The following is a 25,588-nucleotide window of genomic DNA, read 5'->3' on the forward strand; positions in this document are numbered from 1 at the left end:
TGTGGATAGTGCCGAAGGACGTTGTGGGTTACAGATGGACTTAGATAAGATGCAGAGCTGGGCTGAGAAGTGGCAAATAGAGTTTAATGTGGAAAAGTGTGAGGTAGTTCACTTCGGAAGAAGTAATAGGAATGCAGAGTACTGGGCTAATGGTAAAATTCTTGGCAGTGTAGATGAATAGAGAGATCCTGGTGTCCAGATGCATCAATCCCTGAGAGTTGCCACCCAGGTTGATAGAGTTGTTAAGAAGGTATATGATGTGTTGGCATTTATTGGTAGGGGGATTGAGTTTCAGAGCCATGAGATCATGCTTCAGCTGTACAAGACACTGGTAAGGCTGCACCTGGAAAATTTGCATACAGTTCTGGTCACCACAGGAAGGATGTGGAAGCTTTGGAAAGGGTTCAGAGGAGACTTACTAGGATGTTGTCTGGTATGGAAGGAAGGTCTTGCGAGGAAATGCTGAGGGAACTAAGGCTGTTTTTGTTGGAGAGAAGAAGGTTGAGCGATGACTTAATTGAGATGTATAAGGTCATCAGAGGGTGAGATAGGGTGGACAATGAGAGCCTTTTTCATTGGATGGTGAAGGCTAACATGAGGGGTCATAGCTTTAAATTGAGGGATGATAGATTTAGGACAGATATTAGGAGTAGTTTCTTCATTCAGAGTAGTAGAGGCGTGGAACAGCCTGCTTCAACAGTTGTAGACTCGCCAGTGTTAAGGGTATTGGACATGAATATGGTTCGTAACGGAATGGTGTAGCTTAGATGGCATCACTGGTTGGTGCAACATCCAGGGCTGAAGGGACTGTACTGCACTATAACGTTCTATGTTCTATGTAAGGCCGAGTCAAGATGGGGAATGGCTTCGAGCAAGTTACACTCCAAGCCATTCCCCATCCTGACTTGGCAATACACAGTATTGCCATTCCTTCATTATCATTGGGTCAGAATCCTGGAACTCATTCCCTAATAGCACTGGAGGTATACCTTCAGCCATGGACTGCAGTGGATGAAAAAGGTAGATCATCACCACCGTGGGCAATTAGGAATGAGTCATGAATGCTGACCTAATTTTCATTCAATGAAAATATTTTTAAAAATCTTGTACAACCACTTGCTCATTAAGGGATATGACTACAAGTATAAAATATGGTTTCTTTTGTATATAGTGGTGTACTGTTATCTCCATTCTTCACATTACAGGGAGTGCTGATGGGATACTTGCAGATAGAGCCTGGACATTGCATCTGAGACTGATCCCACTTCACCATACAAATTGTGTGTATATTTCTGCAAGAGGTGATAATGAGGCGAGACTCCTGGCATACTCCCTTTGACTCAACTCAGATAGATCAATGTTAGCCATGCCCTTCCAAGCAACACCTAAATGAGATTGGCTTGCTTGGCATGTGGGTTATCCTACTGTGTAGGCTTTGGTACATCACTGGGTGGCACAGTTGGCCACTTAGACCATCAGGAAGAGGCCATTCAGCCTCTTGAGGCTTTTTGCGAATCAATTAAATTAGTACCGATCTATTTGTTATCCCCATCTATTTAGCTTGGTTCAATAATCCTTACCCAATAAAAATTGGTGGTTCTTCCAAATATGATTGATAGCTTCTCAATTGTAGAATAGTTGGGGATTCTAGGTGGGGGCTGGGATAAAAGTTGGGATAGTCACATCAACTGCCCAGTCGCCATAAGAACACATTCAATGGTGGTCATAAACAGAGTCATGCCACAACACATGCAGTCATTAAGTATCTAGATCCAAAAGGATTTGTGAGTCGCATTCCTATTGACTTTTATATTGAGATGTGAGAAGGCGGTGCAGAAACCATGTTTGCTGGCTTGGTGGATATTGTCTTGCAGCTGGCAACAAATAGTTTGCCCCCTCAACATCGTTAATGAAAGGCAAGAGATCCCAGCTATTTATGGATATTTGCTAAACATGCAAAGCTGGCAACATCGGCCTGAAGTGGAGCAAGGGATGGTATATCAATGTGACATTCCAAAATATGTTAAATACTGCTCTGCATTCCTGTGTGGTGTGTTGATAGCTTGTAACGGGTGTGTCAGCCTAAGGTCGTCTCAAATGAAGTTACAGGGTGGGGCATCAAATTTCTGGTCACCTACTAACTCTGTAATCCTCCACCCAAGAAATGCTCATCCTCCGTTTTCTGCCCTCGATCTAGCTTCCCCCCCGCCCACCACCGCCACCAACCTACGCCCCACAGTGTGCTGGTTAATGATATTTTTCCACATTCGGCTGCAGTCCACTGCTTTCTCAACCAACACACCCAAGTAAGAGACTTGGAAAGGTCAGCGAGTCCATTAAGCCTCCTCTGCTTACCCTCTGACCTCTGTCCCAGTTAGGAGTTAATTACAGAAACCCAGTATCCATCACACTAGTCAGCAATAGTTCACTGCTCTCTAAGGCAAGACAGGCCATTCTTACTCTTACATAATCTAAACTCATGTCTATTAATCTGTCAAACCAGAATAATTTGTCAACAGAATGTTATCGAGCCCTTTCATTACTTTCATAAAACTCCATCATGTCACCTCTATGTAAATTAGATTACTTACAGTGTGGAAACAGGCCCTTCGGCCCAACAAGTCCACACCGACCCGCCGAAGCGCAACCCACCCATACCCCTACATTATCCCTTATCCCTTACCACTATGGGCAATTTAGAATGGCCAATTCACCTAACCTGCACATCTTTGGACTGTGGGAGGAAACCGGAGCACCCGGAGGAAACCCACGCAGACACTGGGAGAACGTGCAAACTCCACACAGTCAGTCGCCTGAGTAGGGAATTGAACCCGGGTCTCCAGGCACTGTGAGGCAGCAGTGCTAACCACTGTGCCACCGTGCCGCCCACTATGTCTGTGATACTCCAGAATAGATAGTTGATAATACTGTCCAATATAAAAGATACCCTTCAGTCCATCGGGTTTGAACTGCCAAAACTGCACTAAGTCTATACCAGTCCCACTTTCCTGCACCTGGCCCATAGCCTTGAATATAATATTTCAAGTGCTCATCCCAAGTTCTTTTTAAAGGTTGTGAGGTTTCCCCTCCAATTACTCTCCCAGGCAGTGCATTCTATATTCCCACCACCTTTGGGGTGAGAGGATTTCCTCAAATACCCTCTAAACCACCTGCCTTTCACCTTGAAAGTGTGCCACCTTTGTTATTGATTCCCTCTCCTCAGATCAGTTAATGCAGTGAGTGCCAGTGGCCAATATAACAATGGAGATCATCATGGCCTCACCCTGATCTTGTCCTTATCCAAAACTCTCATGGGGACAATATTGCAGCAGAGGGTCATGAATGGTTAACATGGAAGGGGAAGCCTGGTAGATTGGTCCCTCCTTCACCCGTGAAAGCTTCCAATGATGTTGGCCCATCTTCATTCTTCCATTGGCAGCTTTCCACCTTGTGAGATGTTGTTTTATGCTGTGGTGTACAACTCTGGCAGGGTAGTCCCTTCCACATTCGCTGCATTGGAAGACAGCGGGCTGGGAAAGTGTATGATTCATTGTCCACTAACCTTTGACCTTCTGCTTGATCATTTGAACTATCCTTTTCTCCCTGTTCCTTCCAATGTGCCTCTGAACAATTAGCGCCTCGAGGTCATATCTGTTGATGACTATCTCACAGCTGTCTGCATTAAGATTTGCCATCTTCACACTTGGCCCATCTATCATCCTAAATGAGATCATCAAAAAATGTAATAAATAGGAGCAGGAGTAGATCATACAGTCCTCTGAACCTGCTCCACTATTCAGTAGGGTCAAGACTGACTTTTTGAATTCAACTCCACATTTCCACCTCTCCTTCAATTCCCTTAAAGTCCAAAACACCATTGGTTTCAATATTGAATAGCTCCGTGACTGAGCATAGACAGCCTACAAAAAAACGTAGGAGCAGAAGAAAGCAATTCAGCTGATTTGAGTCTGGCTCACTGTTCAGTGAGATTGTGACTGATCTAATAATCCTCAACTCTGCTTTCCTACCCCTTACCCATAACTCTGGATTCATTACTGATTTAAGAAAATGCCTATCTCCGCCTTGAATATATTTAATGAGCCAGCCTTGACAGCCCTCTGCTGAAGAATTCCCAACGCTCTGAGAGAAGAAATTCCTCCTCAACTCTGTCGTAAATATGCGACCCCCTTATTCTCCTACAAGGAGAAACAACCTTTCTGTATCTGCCCTGTCAAGTCCCCTTAGCCTTCTGAGGTATTTCAATTTCAAGGATCAGTTAACGAAGAACCAACATTTATTGTGGCCAAGAACTAAACTGAGGCAAACTTTATCATCTATCATTTCAAGAAAAATGCTGAAGTATATCAGAAGAACAAGACAGAGTGATGTATTCATCATCACATTAGAGAATTCCAGACTCTCAATTTCTGAGTGAGGAAATTTCACCTTGTCTCAGTTCGAAACAGCCGACCCAGCATCTCAAGACTATCCCTGAGTTCTCGACTGTCCAGGAAACAGCCTCTCGCTAGCTACCTTGTGTAACCCTTGAAGAAACTTCCACGTTTCATAGAGATCGTGTCTCATTTTTCCATACTCCAATGGGTATAGGCTTAGTCAACTCAATTTCTCCTGTAAAGACAAACTTGATTCCTGGGATGACAAACTAGTGAACCTCTCAGAGCAAAGTATAGCCTTATTTTAGTTCGGAGACCAAAACTGTACAGAGTATAGTTGTGATCTTGTCAAAGCCCTGTACATTTTGCAGCAAAAGAAATCTTTCCTCTTGTATCCCAACCGCCACCTCCTATACATACACACACACACACACACACACACACACACACACACACACACACACACACACACACACACACACACCCCAACATACCTATCTGGTATGTCCAGCCTTCAACAGCAGTGATACCACAACCAGTGAATAGGGTGTGTGTGGATAAATGAGTGCATAATGAGTACGTAAACTATTTAATGAGAAACTTGACTAAACTTCAAGGGCAACTCCCTAACCATATTATGTTTCTCGGAACACAAGAAAAGATAACAGGGGATTGGTGTTTCGCAGCAGATGGATTAGAGAGTGGTATTGCTCTTCGGTCAGAATGAATGGCTTGCAGTAACTTATCCACCAAAATGCAACAGTGAGTCAGAGCTGTTAACTCTGCCAGTTTGAGCTGCTCAAAACCCCTTAATGAACAGGGTCAACAGTCAAAGAAGAGAAAGGACTTGCACCTTTCACATCCTTAGGGCATCCCAAAGTGCTTTGAGGTCAGTGAGTTTTTCTGAAGCTCATGGTGTAGGCAAACATTTGTGAGCACAGCAAGATCCCATAAGCAGCAAATATAACGGCCCAGACAATCTATCTTTTGGTGATGTTGGTTGAGGCAATGAATGTTGACCAGAAAACTGGGACCTACCTTTCAAATCCTAAAAAGCAGCTACAGATCAAGGTGAGGTGTGACTTTGGTTTTCAAATCCACACCCGTCAAACTTGAGGGGGAGAGTTTGACACTTAACAACAGCTCAATTTACAACACCGCCGCCTTCTCAAGGGCAAAGAAGAATAGGCAACAAATACTTGGCCTTGCCAGTGATCCTCACATCCCATGCAAGAGAAAACCATTCTATTGTGGAGTAAGGTATTGTTATAACTTGCCTTCCGTTACAGTTAAGTGCAGCCACTTCTCTTGCAAAGTGGAAAATGGACTGAGCTTATTTTTTTTAAAAAAAAACTCATGATTAAAAAATATTTCTTTGCATGGTCAATTAGACAATGATCATGTCAATAATAAATATTTCTTGTTAAATTATTGGATTCCTCACTCAGCTGGAGTCTCTCCTGATTAATACTTGCAAATTGTTCGAGATGTTTTCAGTTCTTCAACTGTATTGTATTGTGACCCTCTTCCCAGTTAGTAGCCCACCCCTCTCCCCATCCTGCTATTCCCCATAACCTTCATCTGTGTCCTTTCTAAATATTCACGCAATTTTCTTTGGAAAGTTACGCCTGCTTGGGCTTCAATGTGCCTTCCAGATGATGATGATGATCTGATTTATTTAATTATTTTTTTTTAAAAAGGATTCTCCCACTCTGTCCTTTTTATTCTTTCACCCATTGTTTTAAATCTGTTTCCTTTAGTTTCCAACCCTCCTGACAGTTAAAGCAGTTTTTCCTGTCAGGACATCCTGAGGATATGATAAAGTGCTTTTTGAAGATTATTTTCCCTTCTAATCTGCCAGACAGTGTATTGCAGTCCCTGGATTGTACTCGTTTAAAGAAAACCCAGGGGTGAATTACTGCACATTGTGAATACCCTTTGAGATGAATCCAGAGACAATTGCGTGAATATTTACTTTTACTTTAGGATATTGAGCATTGGATAGTAAATGGGGAGCCTGTTCTGAATCACACCGTATTACATTACAAAGACATATTTAGTTCAGGATGTCGGTGCCAAGAGAATCTAATCTAACGCCCACACCTCATAGGGCTGTGGGTGGAATTTATGTTTCTTTCTTTGGACTTGAGCATTGATGGCAATGTCCTGTATTGCTGCCCATCTCTAGCTGTCCCTTGAGACAGCGATAGTGAGCTGTTTTTGTGAATGACTGCAATCCATTTTTAAAAAAGTCTTTCTGCTTGTCTCTGGCAAGGGCAGCATTTGTTGACCATTTCTAATTTTTAAAACATTATTTCAAAAATATACTTTATTCCTAAAAATGTATATTTCATTACTCACAAATGCAGTTTGGTTCTGTGCAGTTACAAGTTCCCATCTTGTAAAACTGACACTGGAAATGGAAAGTGGAAGTTGCAAGTGTTTCTCAAACAGTAAACCCTTTTTCTCCTGACTCCTAGAAGAAAGTTGATGTGAGAAAGAGAGGGAGAGAAGCCACAGGACTGTGCTGCCATGTCACTGAAATACAGCGATGCCCCAGGGCCAGAAGCAACCAGCAACAGTTTCTGGATGGTGAGTTCCATATGATCTGGGATTATCTTGCGTTTCATACATAACACTGCTCCAATATGTAGCTCTGGGGGATGATTTATATTTATCGTCTTGCTGAGACTTTTTTTTAAAAGAAGAAAATTCTCCAGAAAATCTAAATGTGGAGAAGACTTAAGCCACACAGACAAAAAGTCTGTGATATAGTCAAGAAATTATAAGTAGTCCCAGTCTTCCTTAGTCAAGGGCTAGCAATAAAGACTTGGATTCCTGAATGTAAGTGAATGATCTCTGTTCAGATGGTTATGGTGCTCACTGAGAGCTAGATTATTTTTGTTTGACAAGAGAGTCGAAGCGTTTGAGGGCCAAGCAGGAAAATGGAGTAAAGGCTCCCTCGGATTAGCGTGATCATATTGCATGGTGCAGTTTAGCAGTTTTGAGGGAGTGAATGACCTACTTCTCCTTCTGTTCCTCATGCTCTCCAGACCAGACCAATTAACAAGAAATTGATTGAAATCCCTGAACATGCTTAGTAAGGGGAAGGACATTATTGAAATAACTCCGTGGAGGCCAGTATCCCAGCTCCAGTCACCCTTTACACGTGAACAGCCCTTTACTTTAGTACTATCTCATTCAAAGTCAGGTAACAGAGTGTCAGCATCTCTAACACTCATACTTTTTTTATATGTTAGCCAGGGCTTCCTGATTGGATCAGATTAACAGCCCCAATCGGGGAACTCAGATTCTGAGAGATCCAGTGAGCTGACCTCATTACTCTCTCGCTACAGTTACCACCGGAAAACTAAGGCAGTAAAAGGGCCTATGTTTGAACTAACTGCACATCCGAACTAAACTACGATGAAAAGACTTTAATCATCTGATCAGGACATGCTCTAGTATATTGAGAAATCCATAGTGGGTGGCACAGTGGCTAAGTGGTTAGCACTGCTGCCTCATAGCACCAGGGATCCAAGTTCAATTCCACCCTTGGGCGACTGTCTAGTTTACATGTTCTCCCTGTGTGTGTATACGTGGGTTTCCTCCGGGTGTTCCAGTTTCCTCCCACAGTCCAAAGGTGTGCATTTTAGGTGGATGGGCAATTCAGCATGGCCACATGTCTAGGGATGTGCAGGTTGGGTGGATTAGTCATGGCAAATGTTGGGTTACAAGGATAGAGTAGGGGCATGGGTCTGGGCGGGATGCTCTTTGGATGGTGTGGACTCAATGGGCTGAATGATGTGTTTCAACACTGTGGGGATTCTATGATTCAATCCATTCAATAAAGTGGAAGTTTATGGATTGCCTTTCTTAAAGTCACAGGAGATGAGAAATTGACACAAGAAAGCCTAGCTGATTTATCTTTGGTCTGGACTGTGCGGTCACCGCAAAGGATAGTCACTGGTAACTTCCAAAAGGGCTGTCCACAAAGATTTAGCGATCTCTGTGGCAAGGCTTTTCCCCCATCCCAAAGTCTGTATAAATTTGGCACTAAGTCAGGGGATCTCCAGGCATCCAGCAGCAGTGATGTCAGCAGGCAGGTAAACCAACCACCTCAGATAAATCACAGCATACCCCAGGAAGTTAAAAACTTTAATATCTTTCCTTTTTAGGTTCACTGTTCTGGAAACAGTGCAATTTGTGTGATGTATCACATGCTGGGAATGGGCGATGCCTTTAACTTAAAAATGCCAGTTATTGGGGAGTTGCTACAGCAGCAGCAAACAGCAGAAGCAATGAAAAAGATGTGCATTCACTTATGAATGCCTCAGAAAGGGAGAGCTGATAGTTACAGAAAACAAAGGCACTCTCTGAGGTTCAGCAGGGAAAGTAATAACCAAATTACTGTTAATAGCAGGGAAAAGCTAATTCTGCTCTGCATTTGTTATGCTGAGTCTCCCCGCTGCACCACTTTCTGGGGCGTACAGAGATATATTTGTTGCGTTTTACAAATAGCTCAGTCACACTCCGTTAGCTAAAGAAAGGGAAAGAACAAACCAAGAAACCATAAATACATTTTTAAATCACCCTTGACTGAGGATGGAAAGTTTATTGTACCTTTTTTGGTCTTTGAGGTATCAGTGATGCTTCAGTACCGGATAATGAAATCTTTTACTGTAAATGATTTTGAGTAGATTAATACAAAGTTGACAAGTGACAATAAAGTCTAAATCTAAAATTAAAGTAGACTTAAAATGTTCTATTAAATGTATTTTTTTCAGTGGAGAAATTTGATATCATGCAAACATAAAAGTTGCTTTTCAAGATCAGTGGGTGTGTTTAGTAGTTATTGTGATATTAGCATGCTGTTAAAATGCTGTTGTAATTATTCAACAAGATGTTACTTTTACAAGGGCTCTTTACTGTGAGAACCACAGTAAAAGTCAAAGTTTTTGTTAATCTGGATAATCACTCATTGATTATGACTGGAAGCACCTCAACAGCAGATGCTCAGGAAGAGTGGACAATTGCTGACTGCAACCTCTGGAATTCCATGTTATGCTGCACCTGTGAACCTCTGAGGTTGCTGTCAGTTTTAATGGAGTAATGATGCTGAACATTCTCAGTTTCACTGTCATTTTCACCACAAAATTCATGTAATTGATAGATTTTTCGCAGTCCAAAGATGTGCAGGTCAGGTGAATTGGCCATGCTAAATTGCCCATAGTGTTAGGTGCATTAGTCAGAGCGAAATGGGTTTGGATGGGTTACACTCCAGAGGGTCGGTGTGGGCTTGCTGGGCCGAAGGGCCTGTTTCCACACTGTAATCGAATCTAAATTACATTTACCCCCATTGAACATTCTAGTGCGGACAGGAGACACTTGGCCCATCAGGACTGTGGCAATACTAGTCCCACCATCCAGTTCAATCCCAAACAGTTTCAAAATTCCCTTTTAATCAACAAGGTTCTGGTTTCATCTTCAGATAATTTGCTAATAAGTTTTAGACCACACATTCTCACTAACTTTTCAAATACTTTTTGTGATTCTCTTACATTTCTGAAAGCAAAAACGTTAGGAGTGAATGACAGCCAAATTACCCCATTGTCTACATGACTCAGTTCAGAGTCAGCACCCATGTTACAAGAAATTAATGCCATTGCTTCACTGATCAATTACACATGGTGTGGACACATCAAACAATTATGTCACCTCCCTGGCCAAAGGCAATCCTAGAAAGCACAATGACATTTAACAGTGTAAACAGACAGAGATGGATGGTGAGATGGAGAGATTTGGGGAAGGATTCCAGAACTTAGCTGAAGGCTATAATCACCGATGGTGGGTGAAAGAAGGAAATGTGCACAAAAGGCCAGTGTTGGAGCTGTGCAGATTTAGCGAAGGTCTGTAGAGCTGGAGGCGGTTACAGAGACACAACTGTGTGCGAGGTCGATTAGAGGATTTCCAAGCCTATTTGAATCGCAGAAGCCGTATGGCACAAAAGCGGCTAATTGGTCCATTTGCCTAAATGAGGATCATTACCTTGTGCTAATCTCTTGCCATTTTCCCTATAATATGTAATTTCTGTTCAAATAATTGTCCAATTCTCCCTTGAAATCATTAATTGAACCTGCCTACATCACATTTCTATGTCGGGCATTTCAGATCCTACCTACAGCAGTTCAGGCAGCATCCAAGGAGCAGCGAAATCGACGTTTCGGGCAAAAGCTCTTCATCAGGAATGAAGGCAGTGAGCCTGAAGCGTGGAGAGATAAGCTAGAGGAGGGTGGGAGTGGGGAGAGTAACACAGAGTACAATGGGTGAGTGGGGGAGGGGATGAAGGTGATAGGTCAGGGAGGAGAGGGTGGAGTGGATAGGTGGAAAAGGAGCTAGGCAGGTAGGACAAGTCCGGACAAGTCATGGGGACAGTGCTGAGCTGGACGTTTGGAACTAGGATGAGGTGGGGGAAGGGGAAATGAGGAAACTGTTGAAGTCCACATTGATGTCCTGGGGTTGAAGTGTTCCGAGGCGGAAGATGAGGCGTTCTTCCTCCAGGCATCTGGTGGTGAGGGAGCGGTGGTGAAGGAGGTCCAGGACCTCCATGTCCTCGGCAGAGTGGGAGAGGGAGTTGAAAGTTGGGCCACGGGGTGGTGTGGTTGATTGGTGCGGGTGTCCCGGAGATGTTCCCTAAAGCGCTCTTCTAGGAGGCGCCCAGTCTCCCCAATGTAGAGGAGACCGCATCGGGAGCAACGGATACAATAAATGATATTAGTGGATGTGTAGCTAAAACTTTGGATGTGGAAGTGCCTTGGATAGAGGTGAGGGAGGAGGTGTGGGCGCAGGTTTTACAGTTCCTGCGGTGACAGGGGTAGGTACCAGGATGGGAGGGTGGGTTGTAGGGGGGTGTGGACCTGACCAGGTAGTCACGGAGGGAACGATCTTTGCGGAAGGCGGAAAGGGGTGGGGAGGGAAATATATCCCTGGTGGGGGGGTCTTTTTGGACGTGGCAGAAATGTTGGCAGATGGTGGATTGGCCATGCTAAATTTCTCCGTGTCCAGGGATGTTTAGGTTAGTTGCATTAGCCATGGGAAATGCTGGGTTCCAGAGATAGGGTAGGGGTGTGGATTGGGTGGGATGTTCTTTGGAGGGGCAGTGTGGACTCGATGGGCTGAATGGCCTGTTTCCACACTGTAAGGATTCTATGATTCTAAAAAGAAAATAATTGCGATATTGGTCGAGCATTTGTCAATGTCAGTTAGTGAGTGCAGGAGTGATGAGTATGATAATTGAGACTGACAAACCAGGAATACCTACGTCAGTGACTAACATCTCAGCAACATTTTAATTTCCTTTTCCCAGCCAGATAAATATAAAAGTACAACCAAGCGCACGGACGATGGTTACAAAGTCTGCAACGACATCATCCTGTGTTTCCAGGAGAGAGCAAAGATTGAGAAACAGTACGCCCTGCAGATAGCAACCTGGTCACGGAAGTGGAAGCCACTAGTCGAAGCAAGTGAGTACATCTGGAAGAGGGAATTTCCAAGAGGATAAATCAATCCTATGGAGAGACTGGAAAAGCTGGGGTTGTTCTCCAGAAGTTAAAGGAGACATTTAGCAATTAATCAAAATTGAGGGGTTTGGAGGATAGCACAGTGGCTCAGTGGTTAGCACTGCTGCCTCACAGCGCCAGGGACCCAGGATTGATTCCACCCTCGGGCGACTGTCTATGTGAAGTTTGCACGTTCTCCCTGTGTCTGTGTGGGTTTTCTCCGGGTGCTCCGATTTCTTCCCACAGTCCAAAGATGTGCAGGTTAGGGTGGATTGGTCGTACTAAGTTGCCTATAGTATCCAGGGATATGTAGGTTAGGTGGATTAGCCATGGGGAGATACGAGGTTACAGGGACAGGGTGGAGTGGTGAGTCTGAGTGGCTTTCCAGAGAGTCGGTGTGGACTTGTTGGGTCGAATGGACTGTTTCCACACTGTCGGGATTCTGGAATCTGCAATTCTGGATCCAGCAAGCGGAAGGTACTGTTCCTTTGTGGCAAACATGTCAGGAACAGGAGCTCACTGGTTAATAAACAATTGGAAAAAGATCTCGAGAGGAAATGAGAGTACATTTTTTTAATCACAAAGGGTGTGATCAGCCACGACCTGAAAAGGTTATTAGAATCAGATTTAGTGAGCATACTTGAAAAGAACAAATCTGTAGGGCATGGGATAAAAAGAAAGAGTTGAACTCACTCCGAACCATGACAGGTCAAAAGAGCACCTCCTGTGTTGCAAGATTCCCTAATTCTAAGTGAAGGATAAGGTGGGAGGTGTCCATTCAAGGCTGCGCAACAGGTAGAACTGATAACAGAGAGAACAGGTCCACACTTTTCTCAGTTAAGGAATGCAAGAAAGACTTGAATTTCTATAGCACCGTTTTCTGAAGTTTTCAGAAAACCCAAATGCTTTATAGTCAACAAGTATTCCGTAACCAGGTTTCCAGGATTGGAGCGTGAACCCATGGCGTTCAAATTCTGAGGTAAATGTGCTATTCTGAGTCTCAGCTGACAAAGTGGGTAGAGTACAACACCCTGAGCTCAATAGGAAAAAAGGATCTTCAGCCAAAATTGCAGAGAGGATGATCCATCTTGGCCTCCTCCAGAGGTCCCCAGTATCTCAAATGCTAGTATTCAGCCAATTAGATTCATTCAATGCGATATCAAGCAACAGCTGAAGGCACTGGATACTGTACGGGCAATGGGCCCTGACCGCATTCTGGCAATTGCACTGAAGACTTGTGCTCCAGAACTTGCCACACCCTAGCCAAACTATTCCAGTTTATCTACAGCACTGGCAATGTGGAAAATGACTGAGCTATGTCCCTGTACACAAAAAGCAGTACAAATCCAACCCACCAATCATCATCATATCAAGCCGACACTTGATCGCCAGTAAAGTGATAGGTGTCATTGACAGTGCTTCAAGCAGCACTTGTTTAATAGTAGCCTACTCGCTGATGCCCAGTTTGAGTTCCACCAGGGTCACTGAGCTCCTGACCTCATTATAGCCTCAGTCCAAACATGGATTAGCCATCTTCATCTGCTTCATTGAAGATGTTCTTTTTGATTTAATGTAGAAAGTGTGGATCTTATTTAATTATTGCACAATGTTCAGCACCATCCACAACTGCTGAGATACTAAAGTAGCCCTTGTTCATATGCAGCAAGACCTGGAAAAGATCCAGGCTGGGCTGATTTATGTGGCATTTGTGTCACACAGACACCAGGGCAAAGACTATTTCTAACAATTTCCATTCCCCTTTATGTTCAGTGACATTACAATTGCTGACCCCTCCCCACCATCAAGTTCCTGGGAGTTACCACTAACCAGAAACTAAACTGGACAAGCCATATAAATACTGGGACTACAGGAGTGAGTTGGCGACTGGGAAATCTGCAGCAAGTAACTTCCCTCCAGACTGCTCAATGCATGTCCGTTACCTATAATGAACAAGTCAGGAATGTGATGGAATATTCTGCACTGACCTGGATGGGTGCAGCTCCAACAAAAGAAAAGAAGCTCACTACTCTTTAGGACAAAGCAGCCTGCTAGAGTGGCACTTAGCATCCCTACAGTGTGGAAGCTGGCCTTTGGCCCATTGAGTCCACACTGACTCTCCAAAGAGCATCTTACCCTATTCCACCTAGCCTGCACATCCCTCTTCACTGTGGGCAATTTAGCATGGCCAATCCACCTTGGGAGGAAATCTGAGCGTCCAGACAAACCCACACAGGCACGAGGAGAATGTGCAAACTCCACACAGACAGATGCACTGCAGCAGCTTCCCTCGATTCCTTGACAGCACATTCCAAGATCAACAATAGAAGGACAAGGCAGCAAATGCATAGGAACGCCATCGCCGGTGGGTTTCCCTCGGAGCCATTTACCTGACTTGGAAATATAAAACCATCCCTTCGGTGTCGCAAGATCAAAACCATGGCGTTTTCTCCCTAATACCATTCATATGTTCTTTCACAAAATGGACTGTTGTTGTTCAAGAAGGTGGCTCACTATCCCCTTCTCCAGAATAATTAGAAACAGGCAACAAATATTGGCCCAGCCAGGAAAACCTATATCCGATGAGGGAATGATTGAATAAAACAAAAGAAGGGAGTACCTTTTTGCCATAGTGATGTTGATACTGAGGTACAAGAGAGGAAGGAGATTGAATGCTAATGGAGAAAGAGAGAGAGAGAGATATATTGGGTAACAAGCATTTATTGCGCAGCAGTGAGAGAGAAACATTGGAAGAGTATCTCCAGACCTGGAAGCCAAGATGGACTTGAACTTTAAAGAGGAAGGTTTTGGCATGAAATAGGAAACCAGCTTCTTAGTAACGAGGTGTATGTGAGAGTTCCGCTGGAGATCAGGAGAGGTGACCAGGCCAAGACTGTCAGTTTGGTGTGCAAGCTATTCTTCAGTGTCACATTCTATAAATAAACCACTGTACCGGAGAGAATCTGATCAAATTAATAGTCGAGGCATGCAAATAACCATGGAGCTTCCCATAGGAGGAGTTGGAGGCCATTCAGCCCTTTGAACTTGCTCTATCATTCAGTTCATTCATGGCTGGTCTGTACCTTGGCTCCGATTGACCACCTTCTCTCCATATCCTCTACGCTCTTAGCCAACAAGTCTTGAAGCTCCAATTGCTACCCCTGGGCTCCTAAACGTATCCGTAGCCTTTCAGGGGATTGAGTTCCAGATTTCAACCACCCACTGTGTGAAAAGATGTTTCTCTGTGAAACTGCTCGATGCCCCATTGTTCCGGAGCAACTAGCACAGTTCTGATTCCACTCCCAGACTCATGAGCATAAGGCCCAGGCTGACACTTCCGGTAAGATCTGAAAAGTGTGGCGCTGGAAAAGCACAGCAGGTCAGGCAGCATCCGAGGAGCAGGAGAGTTGATGTTTCGAGCATAAGTCTTTCATCAGGAATGTGGGTGGGGGGGGGGAAGGGGCTGAGGTATAAAAAGGAGGTAGGGTGGGGCTGAGGGGAAGGTAACTGGGAAGGTGATAAGTGGATTCAGGTGGGGGCTGATTGTGATAGGTCAGTGGGGAGGATGAAGCAGTTAGATGGGAAGAATGCCTCATCATCTGCCTCAGGACCCTCCAATCACCCGGCATCAACATTGATTTCACCACTTCCCTCATCTCCTCATCCCAGATCCAACCCTTCAACTCTGTACCGCCCTCTTCAACTGACCTAGCTGTCCATCTTCCTACTCACCTACCCGCTCCACCCTCCTCTCCAACTTATCACTATCACCCTCCACCTGTATCTACCTATCGCCTTCCTAGCTACCTGACCCCACCCATCTCTCAGATTCCACTCCCTCACACCCCACCTCCCCAACATTCCTGACGAAAGGCTTATACCCAAAATGTCGACTCTCCTGCTCCTCAGATGCTGTGCTTTTCCAGCACCACACTTTTTTAATCTTACTGGGAGCGTAGCCTGGGCCTTGTGCTCATGTCTCTGGGAGCAGAGTCAGAAATGTGCTAGTTGCTCTGGAACAATGGGGTATCGAGCAGTTTTAGAATGAAATCAAGAAGTACGTTTTCACCCAGAGGGCAGTTGGAATCTGGAACTCGATCCCCTGAAAGGCTACGGATATGTTTAGGAGTCCAGGGGGAGCAACTGGAGCTTCAAGACCTAGTGAAGAGCGTCTCTGACTCTCCAGCATCTGCAGTCCTCACTTTCTCTCAGTCCCAGTAAGAGTCAGTGTCATGCTGCTAGAGATGGCTGTCTTGTGATAACACAAGGACCCTGTGTGGCCAGTTAAATAGACATAAAAATTCTTATGTCACCATGTCACAAAAAATTCGGAGTGGTGGAGGTGGAAGAATATAAACAAATGCAAAATCTTTCTTTCATATCAAATACTGATTCTGGACTTAGTAGCCTTAGCAGTAAATCTTTCATTGAAACATAACACTTAACATCATAGAACCCCTACAGTGTGGAAACAGGCCATTTGACCCAAGTCCACACCAACCCTCCAGGTAACCCACCCAGACTCCTTCCCATCCTCTCTTACTCTACATTTGCACCTGACTAATGCATCTAGCCCACACGTCTGGAGGAAACCCCCACAGACACGGAGAGAATGTGTAAGCTCCACACAGACAGACACACCTGAGGCTGGAATCGAACCCAGGTTCCTGGAGCTGTGAGGCAGCAGTGCTAACCACTGTGCCGCCCTTAAGAGCAGGAGCAGGACATTCAGCATTTCGAGTGTGCTCTGCCATTCAATATTGTCATAGATGATCATCCAACTCCTGTTTCCCCCCTTTCTCTCCATGCCCTGTGATTCCCTTAGCCCTGAGAACTATATCGATCTCCATCTCAAACATTCAATATTTGGCCTCAAATGTTTTCTGTGGCAGAGAATTCCACATGCTCCTTATTCTCTCCAGATGAAGAAATTTCTCCCCATCTCAGTCTTAAACCGCCTACCCTGTATCCTTAGACTGTGACCCTTGGTTCAGGATTCTCTGGTCATTGGGAAACATTCTTTCTATATTTACCCTGTCTAGCCCTATTAGAACTTAATAGGATTTAATGAGGTCCCTCCTTATTCTTCTTAACTCCAGTGAATAAAGTCCTCACCAAGTCTCTTTACATTTCGGTCCTGCCATCCCAGGAATCAGTGTCTTTAGGGGTATGTGGACTTCGCTGGCTAGGCTAGCATTTATTGTCCATCCCTAATTGCTCAGAGGGCAATTGCATGTCAACCGCAGTGGTCTGGAGTCACATGTTGGCCAGATCAGGTAAGGCAGGCATGGTGGCCCAGTAGTTAGCACTGCTGCCTCATAATACCCTGGTTCAATTCCACCCTCTGGCGACTGTGTGTGTGGTGTTTGCACATTCTCCCCCTGTCTGCAATGATTTCCTCCAGGTGCTCCAGTTTCCTCCCACAGTCCAAAGATGTGAAGGTTAGGTGGGTTGGCCATGCTAAGTTGCCCAAAGTGCCCAGGGATGTGTAGGTGAAGTAGATTAATCATATAAAATGCAAGGTTACAAGGATAGAGTAGGGCTGTGGGGCTGGATGGGATGCTCTTCAAGAGTTGGTGTGGACATTTTAGGCCGAATGGCCTGTTTCCACACTGCAGGGATTCGAAACATTTCTGTCCCTAAAGGGCATTAGTGAATTAGATGGGGTTTACAAAACAGTTGTCAATGTATTCATGGTCATCATAAGACTCTTCATTCCAATTTTTTTTCATTGAATTCAAATTCCACCAGTGGGATTCGAACCAGGGTCCTCAGAACATTAGCTGGGTCTCTGGATTAATAGTCTAGCGAGCCTCCCCTATTTTCTCTCTGACTGTGTAAGAAGGCTGACTGGATTTTTAGTGACCAAAGTTGTAAAAAGGACTGTATCAGAGTTTGTAGCCAAACTAACTGCATAGCAAGCATACCCAGCCTGTCTATCGTACTCACCAGGTCCTATGTACGGTACTCTGTTGAAGGCGTGGCACGCCTTCCTTACCTCCGCAGACCGGCTGAGTGAACTCCACCTGGAGATCCAGAAATCGCTAGTGACTGAGGACACGGCCAAGATTAGCAACTGGCAGAGGGAGACTTACCACAAGAAATTCTTCGGGGGCTTCAAGGAGACCCATGAGGTGAAGAGTGGATTCCGAAAAGCGCAGAAACCCTGGACAAAGAAACTGAAAAAGGTATATTAATGGTTACATAGTGTGTGCAAGCCACATTAGGGACAGTGTCTATTGCTTTAAATGGGAATGTACTGTGCACACTATAAAGTAGTCATGATTTGGAGATGCCGGTGTTGGACTGGGGTGTACACAGTTAAAAATCACACAACACCAGGTTATAGTCCAATGGGTTTAATTGGAAGCACACTAGCTTTCGGAGTGACGCTCCTTCATCAGGTGATTGTGGAGGGCTCCATCGTAACACAGAATTTATAGCAAAAATTTGCTGTGTGATGTAACTGAAATTGTACACTGAAAAATTGATTGTCTGTTAAGCCTTTCATCTGTTAGAATACAGTGACAGTTTTACTTCTTTCATGTGTAAATCACAAAACCTTTTTTAAAGTTGCATTCTCGGGTTAGCTGCTAACAATAGTGATAGCTAGACAATATGTTGAAGGTGTTGGTCCCCTGTGTTCTCCATCTATGACCTGATGTTTAGATTAATTCTAATCTAAAAAGTGAGATAACAGAGTTTTACATAAATTCATGCAGTTTTTGAGCTCAGAGTTCTACATGAATATATGCAGTTTTTGAGCAAAGTGGATGGGTGACCATCCTCCAAGGTAGACTTCAGGACAGGCAGTAGAGGAAAGTGTCCGAGCAGAGGCTGATAGCTAAGTTCGGTACCCATAGGGAGGGCCTCAACTGGGATCTTGGGTTCATGTCACATTACAGGTGATCACCATTGCACTACACACACACACACAGATAGACAAAGACCCACATGCACACACATATATTTTGTGGTGATTTTTTTATTGCAGAGTTACATTACACATTGCTCAAAAACTGCATATATTCATGTAGTACTCTGAGCTCAAAAACTGCATGAATTTATGTAAAACACTGATTCTAATCTAATAAGTGAGATAACAATCTAAACATCAGGTCATAGACAGAGAACACATGGAGCTGACACCTTCAACATATTGTCTAGCTATCACCATTGTTAGCAGCTAACCCGAGAATGCAACTTTAAAAAGGGTTTTGTGATTTACACATGAAAGAAGTGAAACTATCGCTGTATTCTAACAGATGAAAGGCTTAACAGACAATCAATTTTTCAGTGTATAATTTCAGTTACATCACACTGCAAACTTCTGCTATAAATTCTGTTACGATCGAGCCCTCCACAATCACCTGATGAAGGAGCGTCACTCCGAAAGCTAGTGTGCTTCCAATTAAACCTGTTGCACTATAAAGTACGCATTCTATTGACATTTACATCACAAATTCTCAATGTTCCCACCATATTAAAAATAAACAACCACACTCAAACTATTAATTTTAATAAGGCAGTTTCTCTGCTCTCTCCCGAGTGGAAAAAGTGAGGACTGCAGATGCTGGAGATCAGAATTGATGTTTCGAAAATTGAGGAATTCCTGATGAAGGGCTTATGCCCGAAACATCGATTCTCCTGCACTTCGGATGCTGCCTGACCACACTTTAACTCCTCTCCTGAGTGACTGACCCTTGAAGTGTGAGCAGGTTAACACCTACTGGCACCCACCAACGTCTTGTACACAATTGTGTCCTTCTTCACACAGGGGTGTGGACAGGGAGTAACCATGGGACACAGGCTGGTAGAGAGCACCATGTCTGTGTTCAATCCAATGCTTTAGTTCCACTCCCAGCACCAACACAATATTTCAATTTGAAATTCTCTGACTGCAGCACAATAAACAGCCCTTGGCCTATCATTCTTGGAAACATTAAAAGACTTAGATATGTGATTTGTGAACGGTGATGAATTTGTTTGAATTCCTGGATGTTGCATGGTGGTGGCTTTGATCCTTCACAAATTCCCCACTTCTGATCATTTCACAGTTTGTGATGCCACTTAGTGGACAGTACAAGTTATTACAGATCTGAGTGGTTCCCAATGCATTCTGCTGTGCACTCAAAAAAAAATTCTTCCTTAATTCCTTTCTTAAACATCCTGACCTTTATCTTACATGTGCCCCCGGTTATTGATCTCTCAACTGAGGGGAATATTTCTCCCTAGTTATGATCACAAATTGCACAACAGTTGCTAACTGATCGGCAAGTCAAATGTGACGGACAAGCTAACTGATCGTCCTAACCAATTAAAGTTCTCTTGTTTAAATTGTTGTAATAATTTGAAGTTTTGGCATTGTATTTATCTTAACCAGCGTCACTCTTTGCAGTAATATTTAAATCTGTAATAACTCGCACTCTTCATTTGAAACTTGGCTTTCTTCCAGCTGTCATAAAGACAGCAAGACGAAAACATTCAGCAACAGGTCCCTCTCTTCACCAATATTCATGTTCTGTACTGTCAAACAGCTATCCATTACAGGTTTGCAACCTTTATTTTGGACAGGCATGAAGTCATAGAATTTCTCAGCAGGAAGAGAGGCCCTTTGGTTCATTATCAGATGAGGAATTTTTGAGGACTCTGGGTCTGTACTCGATGGAGTTGAGAAGGGTGGGGGGGGGGGGATATCAAATTGAAACTTGCAGAATACTGAATGGCCTGGACAGAGTGAATGTTGCGAAGATGTTTCCAATGGTAAAAGAAGCTAGGACCCGAGAACCGGGAAGGCCTTTTAGAATGGAAATAAGGAGAAATGTCTTCAGCCAGTGAATGGTGAATCTATGGAATTCATTGCCTCCGAAGACTGTGTAGGCCAGGTCATTGATTGTATTTAAGACTGAGATAGGTTCTTGATTGTCAAGGGGATCGAGGGTTAAGGGGAGAATGGGGTTGAGAAACTTATCAGCCATGATTGAATGGTGGAGCAGATTTGATGGGCTGAATGGCCTAACTTCTGCTCCTATGTCTTATTTTCTTACCTATCTACTTCAATACCATTGTTCAGCATTTGGCCCATAGCATTGTACGCTATGACACTCCAAGTGATCATCATTTCTCAATCACTTCCAAATACTCTAAAGCATTGTGCTAGTTCCTGCCTCTACCATCATTTCAGGGAATGAGCTCTGGGCATCAACCACAATCAGGGTGAAAAAATTCTTCCTTCATTCCCCTCGCAACATCCTGCCCTTTATGTTAAATATGCCCCCTCAGTTATTGATCCCTCTACTGAGGAAAAGTTTCTCCCTATCTATGACCCTCATAATTTTGTACACCTCAATTAGGTAAATCCTCAGCCTTCTCTGATCAAAGGAAAACATCCTTGAAAGAATTTTGCACTCCACTCTTAAAGTTGCTTGTACTTGTTGGGGCTTCCTCTGGGATATCAGTCAAGTGGTCACTCTTGGTGCATGAGGCTTACAAAGCTTCTCCTGTACTCAGCTGACAAACCATTTCCAAGTAAATATCTCTCTTGGGGTCATGCAGCCGACAAGAAAACTATTCAGCTCCTCATGTCCACACTGGCTTTTTTTGAAAACAAAAACAGCTGGCCAAATTTGTATCATCCCCTGCTCTATTCCCTAATGTCCTTCAAATTATGCCATTTTCACACTCTCCGTAGCAGCAGTGTGTACCACCTACACATTGCACTGCAGAAATTCACCAAACCTCCCCAGGCAGTACCTTCCAAATGAATGACCACTTCCACTTAGAAAGATAAGGGCAGTAGATACATGGGAACAACACCCACCTCCAAACCACTCCCCATCTTGACTTCGAAGTAAATCGCTTTTCCTTCTGTGCTACTGGGATGAAATCCTGGAGTTCCCACTCTAGCAGCATTGTGAATATACCTACAGCTTGTGGATTATAGCAGTTCCAGGAAGGCAGCTCACTCTCACCTTTTCGAGGGTTACTAGGGATGGAGCTGAAAATGTGTTGCTGGTTAAAGCACAGCAGGTCAGGCAGCATCCAAGGAGCAGGAAATTCGACGTTTCGGGCAAAAGTTCCTGATGAAGGGCTTTTGCCCGAAACGTCGAATTTCCTGTTCCTTGGATGCTGCCTGACCTGCTGCGCTTTAACCAGCAACACATTTTCAGCTCTGATCTCCAGCATCTGCAGACCTCACTTTTTACTCGAACTAGGGATGGAGCCAGCAATGCCCACATCCTATGCGCGAATTTTTAGAATTCATGTGTTTATCGAATTCCCTTTTGAATGTTACTATTTAATTTTATTTCTGTCATCCTTTCAAGAAGTGCATTCCAGTTTGTAACAATTTAGTTCTTTTGCCAATCAGCCTAAATCCGTTGCCTCTGTTGATCAGTAAGCAGAGGAAATGTCGTCTACTCTATCAGAACCCTTCGTGACTTTGAAAAATCTCTCAAATATCCCCATAACCTTCTCTGGTCTGAGGAGAACAACCCACTTTCTCCAGTCTCTCCACATAACTGGCACGGTGGGCGGCACGGTGGCACAGTGGTTAGCACTGCTGCCTCACAGCGCCTGTAGACCCGGGTTCAATTCCCGACTCAGGCGACTGACTGTGTGGAGTTTGCACGTTCTCCCCGTGTCTGCGTGGGTTTCCTCCGGGTGCTCCGGTTTCCTCCCACAGTCCAAAGATGTGCGGGTCAGGTGAATTGGCTAAGCTAAATTGCCCGTAGTGTTAGGTAAGGGGTAAATGTAGGGGTATGGGTGGGATGCGCTTCGGCGGGTCGGTGTGGACTTGTTGGGCCGAAGGGCCTGTTTCCACACTGTAAGTCTAATCTAAAAAAACTGCAGTCCCTCAGCCCTTTTCAAGCAAGAGATGGTTAATGGTCAAGACCATGAACCAAGGGCTGAGTTTTTTTTTCTTAATCTTGTGCCTTGGGAAGGAGTTAATGTTTTGAAAGCCCTGATTGAATTTATTTCACTTGTTCTGTCCCTGGGAACTCATCATCTTTATGGCATCAGGGCATCTTAAGGGCCCTTGACACTTGTTGGCACAGAAAGAAGACACATGGCCTATCGAGTCCATGCCAGCTGTGTACACCAATCTCGGTAGTGTTCTGTTCTATCCCCATAGCCCGTGCAAATTTATTCCTTCCAGTTTCCAATCCATCCAATTTCCATTTCAAATCACTGATCGTCTCTGCTTTCAGAAAACTCCGTGTGCAGCAAGTTTCAGGTCATTGCTCATGGCTGCTTTAAAAAGTGTTCTCTCTCATCTCTCACTGTAATTCTGGCCCATGCCCTTCATCCTTGTACTATCTGCTAATGGGAACAACACTCCTTTGTGCACCTTTTCTGATTCTGTTCCACCTTGCTCAAATAGCGGTGATTCTCTTCAGGGTGGCATGGTGGTTCAGTGGTTAGCACTGCTGCCTCATCATGCCAGGGAACCGGGTTCCTTCATCAGGAACTTTTGCCCAAAACATCGAATTTCCTGTTCCTTGGATGCTGCCTGACCTGCTGCGCTTTAACCAGCAACATATTTTCAGCTCTGATCTCCAGCATCTGCAGACCTCACTTTTTAATCGGGTTTGATTCCAGCCTTGGGCGACCATCTATATGGAGTTTGCACACATTCTCCCCGTGTCTGCATGGGTTTCCTCCCACAACCCCAAAGATGCACAAGTTAGGTGAATTGGGTAATTTGGTATGGCCATAGTGCTCAGGGATGTGTAGGTTAGGTGCTTTAGTTAGGGATTCTGGATCAGTGGTGCTGGAAGAGCACAGCAGTTCAGGCAGCATCCAAAGTGCAGCGAAATCAACGTTTCGGGCAAAAGCCCTTCTGAGTAATAGGTCCTGGTGGGTTACTCTTCGGAGTGTCAGTGTGGACTTGTTGGGTTGAAGTGCCTGTTTCCACACAGTAGGGATTCTATTCAATTCTATGATTCAAATGCCCATGCCCCCTCCACCAAGTAGGTTATGGAAACGCTAACCTGCACATCATCTTTAACCCCCTTGCACAGACAGAGAAGCTGAAGAAACTGTACCACGCCAAACGCAAAAAGGAGCGGGTGGCCATCATCCGTGAAAATAGTGGCAAGGCCAACCAGGCAACATCTACATCAAAGCAGCGCAAACTCCAGGGTGAAAGAGAGAAGTGCAACCAGGAAGTAGAAAAGGTAAGGAAATTTGCATGTTGTGTGCATCAATGCCAAAAGGAAAAAACGCATTTGCATTTAATCAACACTTTTCACATCCTTAGAATGGCTTTGTACCAAAGAAAATTGTGGGCTGCACGGTGGCACAGTGGTTAGCACTGCTGCCTCACAGCGCTTGAGACCCGGGTTCAATTCCCGACTCAGGCGACAGACTGTGTGAAGTTTGTACGTTCTCCCTGTGTGTGCGTGGGTTTGCTCCGGTTTCCTCCCACAGTCCAAAGATGTGCGGGTCAGGTGAATTGGCCATGCTAAATTGCCCGTAGTGTTAGGTAAGGGGTAAATGTAGGGATATGGGTGGGTTGCGCTTCGGCGGGTCGGTGTGGACTTGTTGGGCCGAAGGGCCTGTTTCCACACTAAGTAATCTAATCTAATCTAAAAAAATGCAGTCCAGGGATGTAAAATAGTAAACGGCTAATCAATAAGTGTTGGTCTAGTCATTCATATGTTACAGAAAATGTTTAAAACTGATTTGAAAAAGATCTGCAGAAAGGAGACTTCCTTTTTGGAAAGGCGTTCATTGCATTTGAGGATATTAGCTACAGTTATTCCTGTAGATTTATCCATTCTGTTTTTTCATATGTGGTGAGTATAATTTAAACTATAGAGCTGAAAGAAGGAACGTATGAATGCTTTTATTTTTAATAAATACAGCTGTTAATGTTTAAATGGTTATATGATATAATTTTAATAGTTTATATATAATACTTTTGACACAATATTTACATCCCTGGTGCAGGCAGTATTGTAAAGGGTATCAATGTCAAAATGTTACAGCAAGTTCCCCAAACAGCAATGTGGTAATGATCAAATCCATAAACAAATCTTCCTTCATACGAAAGAAGTAGCCATGGGCACCCGCATGGGCCCCAGCTATGCCAGTCTCCTTGTTGGCTATGTGGAACAGTCAATCTTCTGTATTTACACCAGCACCACTCTCACCTTTTTTCCTCCGCTACATTTATAACTGCATCGGCACCACCTCATGCTCCCATGAGGAGATTGAACTGTTCATCAACTTCACTAACACATTCGACCCTGACCTTAAATTCACCTGGACCATTTCTGACACCTCCCTCCCCTTCCTGGACCGCTCCATCTCCATCAACGGTGACTAACTCAAAACTGACATTTTCTACAAACCCGACTCCCACAGCTACCTGGATTATACCTTCATCCACCTTGCTTCCTGCAAAAATGCTATCCCTTATTCCCAATTCCTCTTCCTCCTCTGCATCTGTTCCCAGGAGGACCATTTCCACCACAAAATACACCAGATGGCCTCCTTCTTTAAAGACCACAATTTCCCCTCCCACGTGGTGGTTGATACCCTCTAGCACATCTCATCCACTTCTCACACCTCTGTTCTCGAACCTCACCCCTCCAACCGCAACAAGGATAGAACACCTCTCGGCGGACCAAG

At 44.3% G+C, this 25,588-nt stretch overlaps 1 protein-coding gene across 2 annotated transcripts in view; it reads left to right on the top strand.

Annotated features, from left to right (window-relative positions):
* si:ch211-51c14.1 (protein kinase C and casein kinase substrate in neurons protein 1) overlaps nucleotides 1-25,588 on the top strand; it is a 75,420-nt gene that overhangs the window by 21,743 nt on the left and 28,089 nt on the right. Inside the window, exons 2-5 of one of the 2 annotated variants that reach the window (XM_060849294.1) lie at nucleotides 6,875-6,986; nucleotides 11,761-11,917; nucleotides 17,903-18,138; nucleotides 23,974-24,129. In XM_060849294.1, coding sequence (XP_060705277.1) covers nucleotides 6,927-6,986; nucleotides 11,761-11,917; nucleotides 17,903-18,138; nucleotides 23,974-24,129 — 609 coding nt within the window. In that variant the 5' untranslated portion in view covers nucleotides 6,875-6,926. The remainder of the gene's footprint in view (nucleotides 1-6,874; nucleotides 6,987-11,760; nucleotides 11,918-17,902; nucleotides 18,139-23,973; nucleotides 24,130-25,588) is intronic. The other variant, XM_060849295.1, reaches the window with a different exon arrangement.

Source organism: Hemiscyllium ocellatum, chromosome 33, assembly GCF_020745735.1.
Source record: "Hemiscyllium ocellatum isolate sHemOce1 chromosome 33, sHemOce1.pat.X.cur, whole genome shotgun sequence".
NCBI lineage: Eukaryota > Metazoa > Chordata > Chondrichthyes > Orectolobiformes > Hemiscylliidae > Hemiscyllium > Hemiscyllium ocellatum.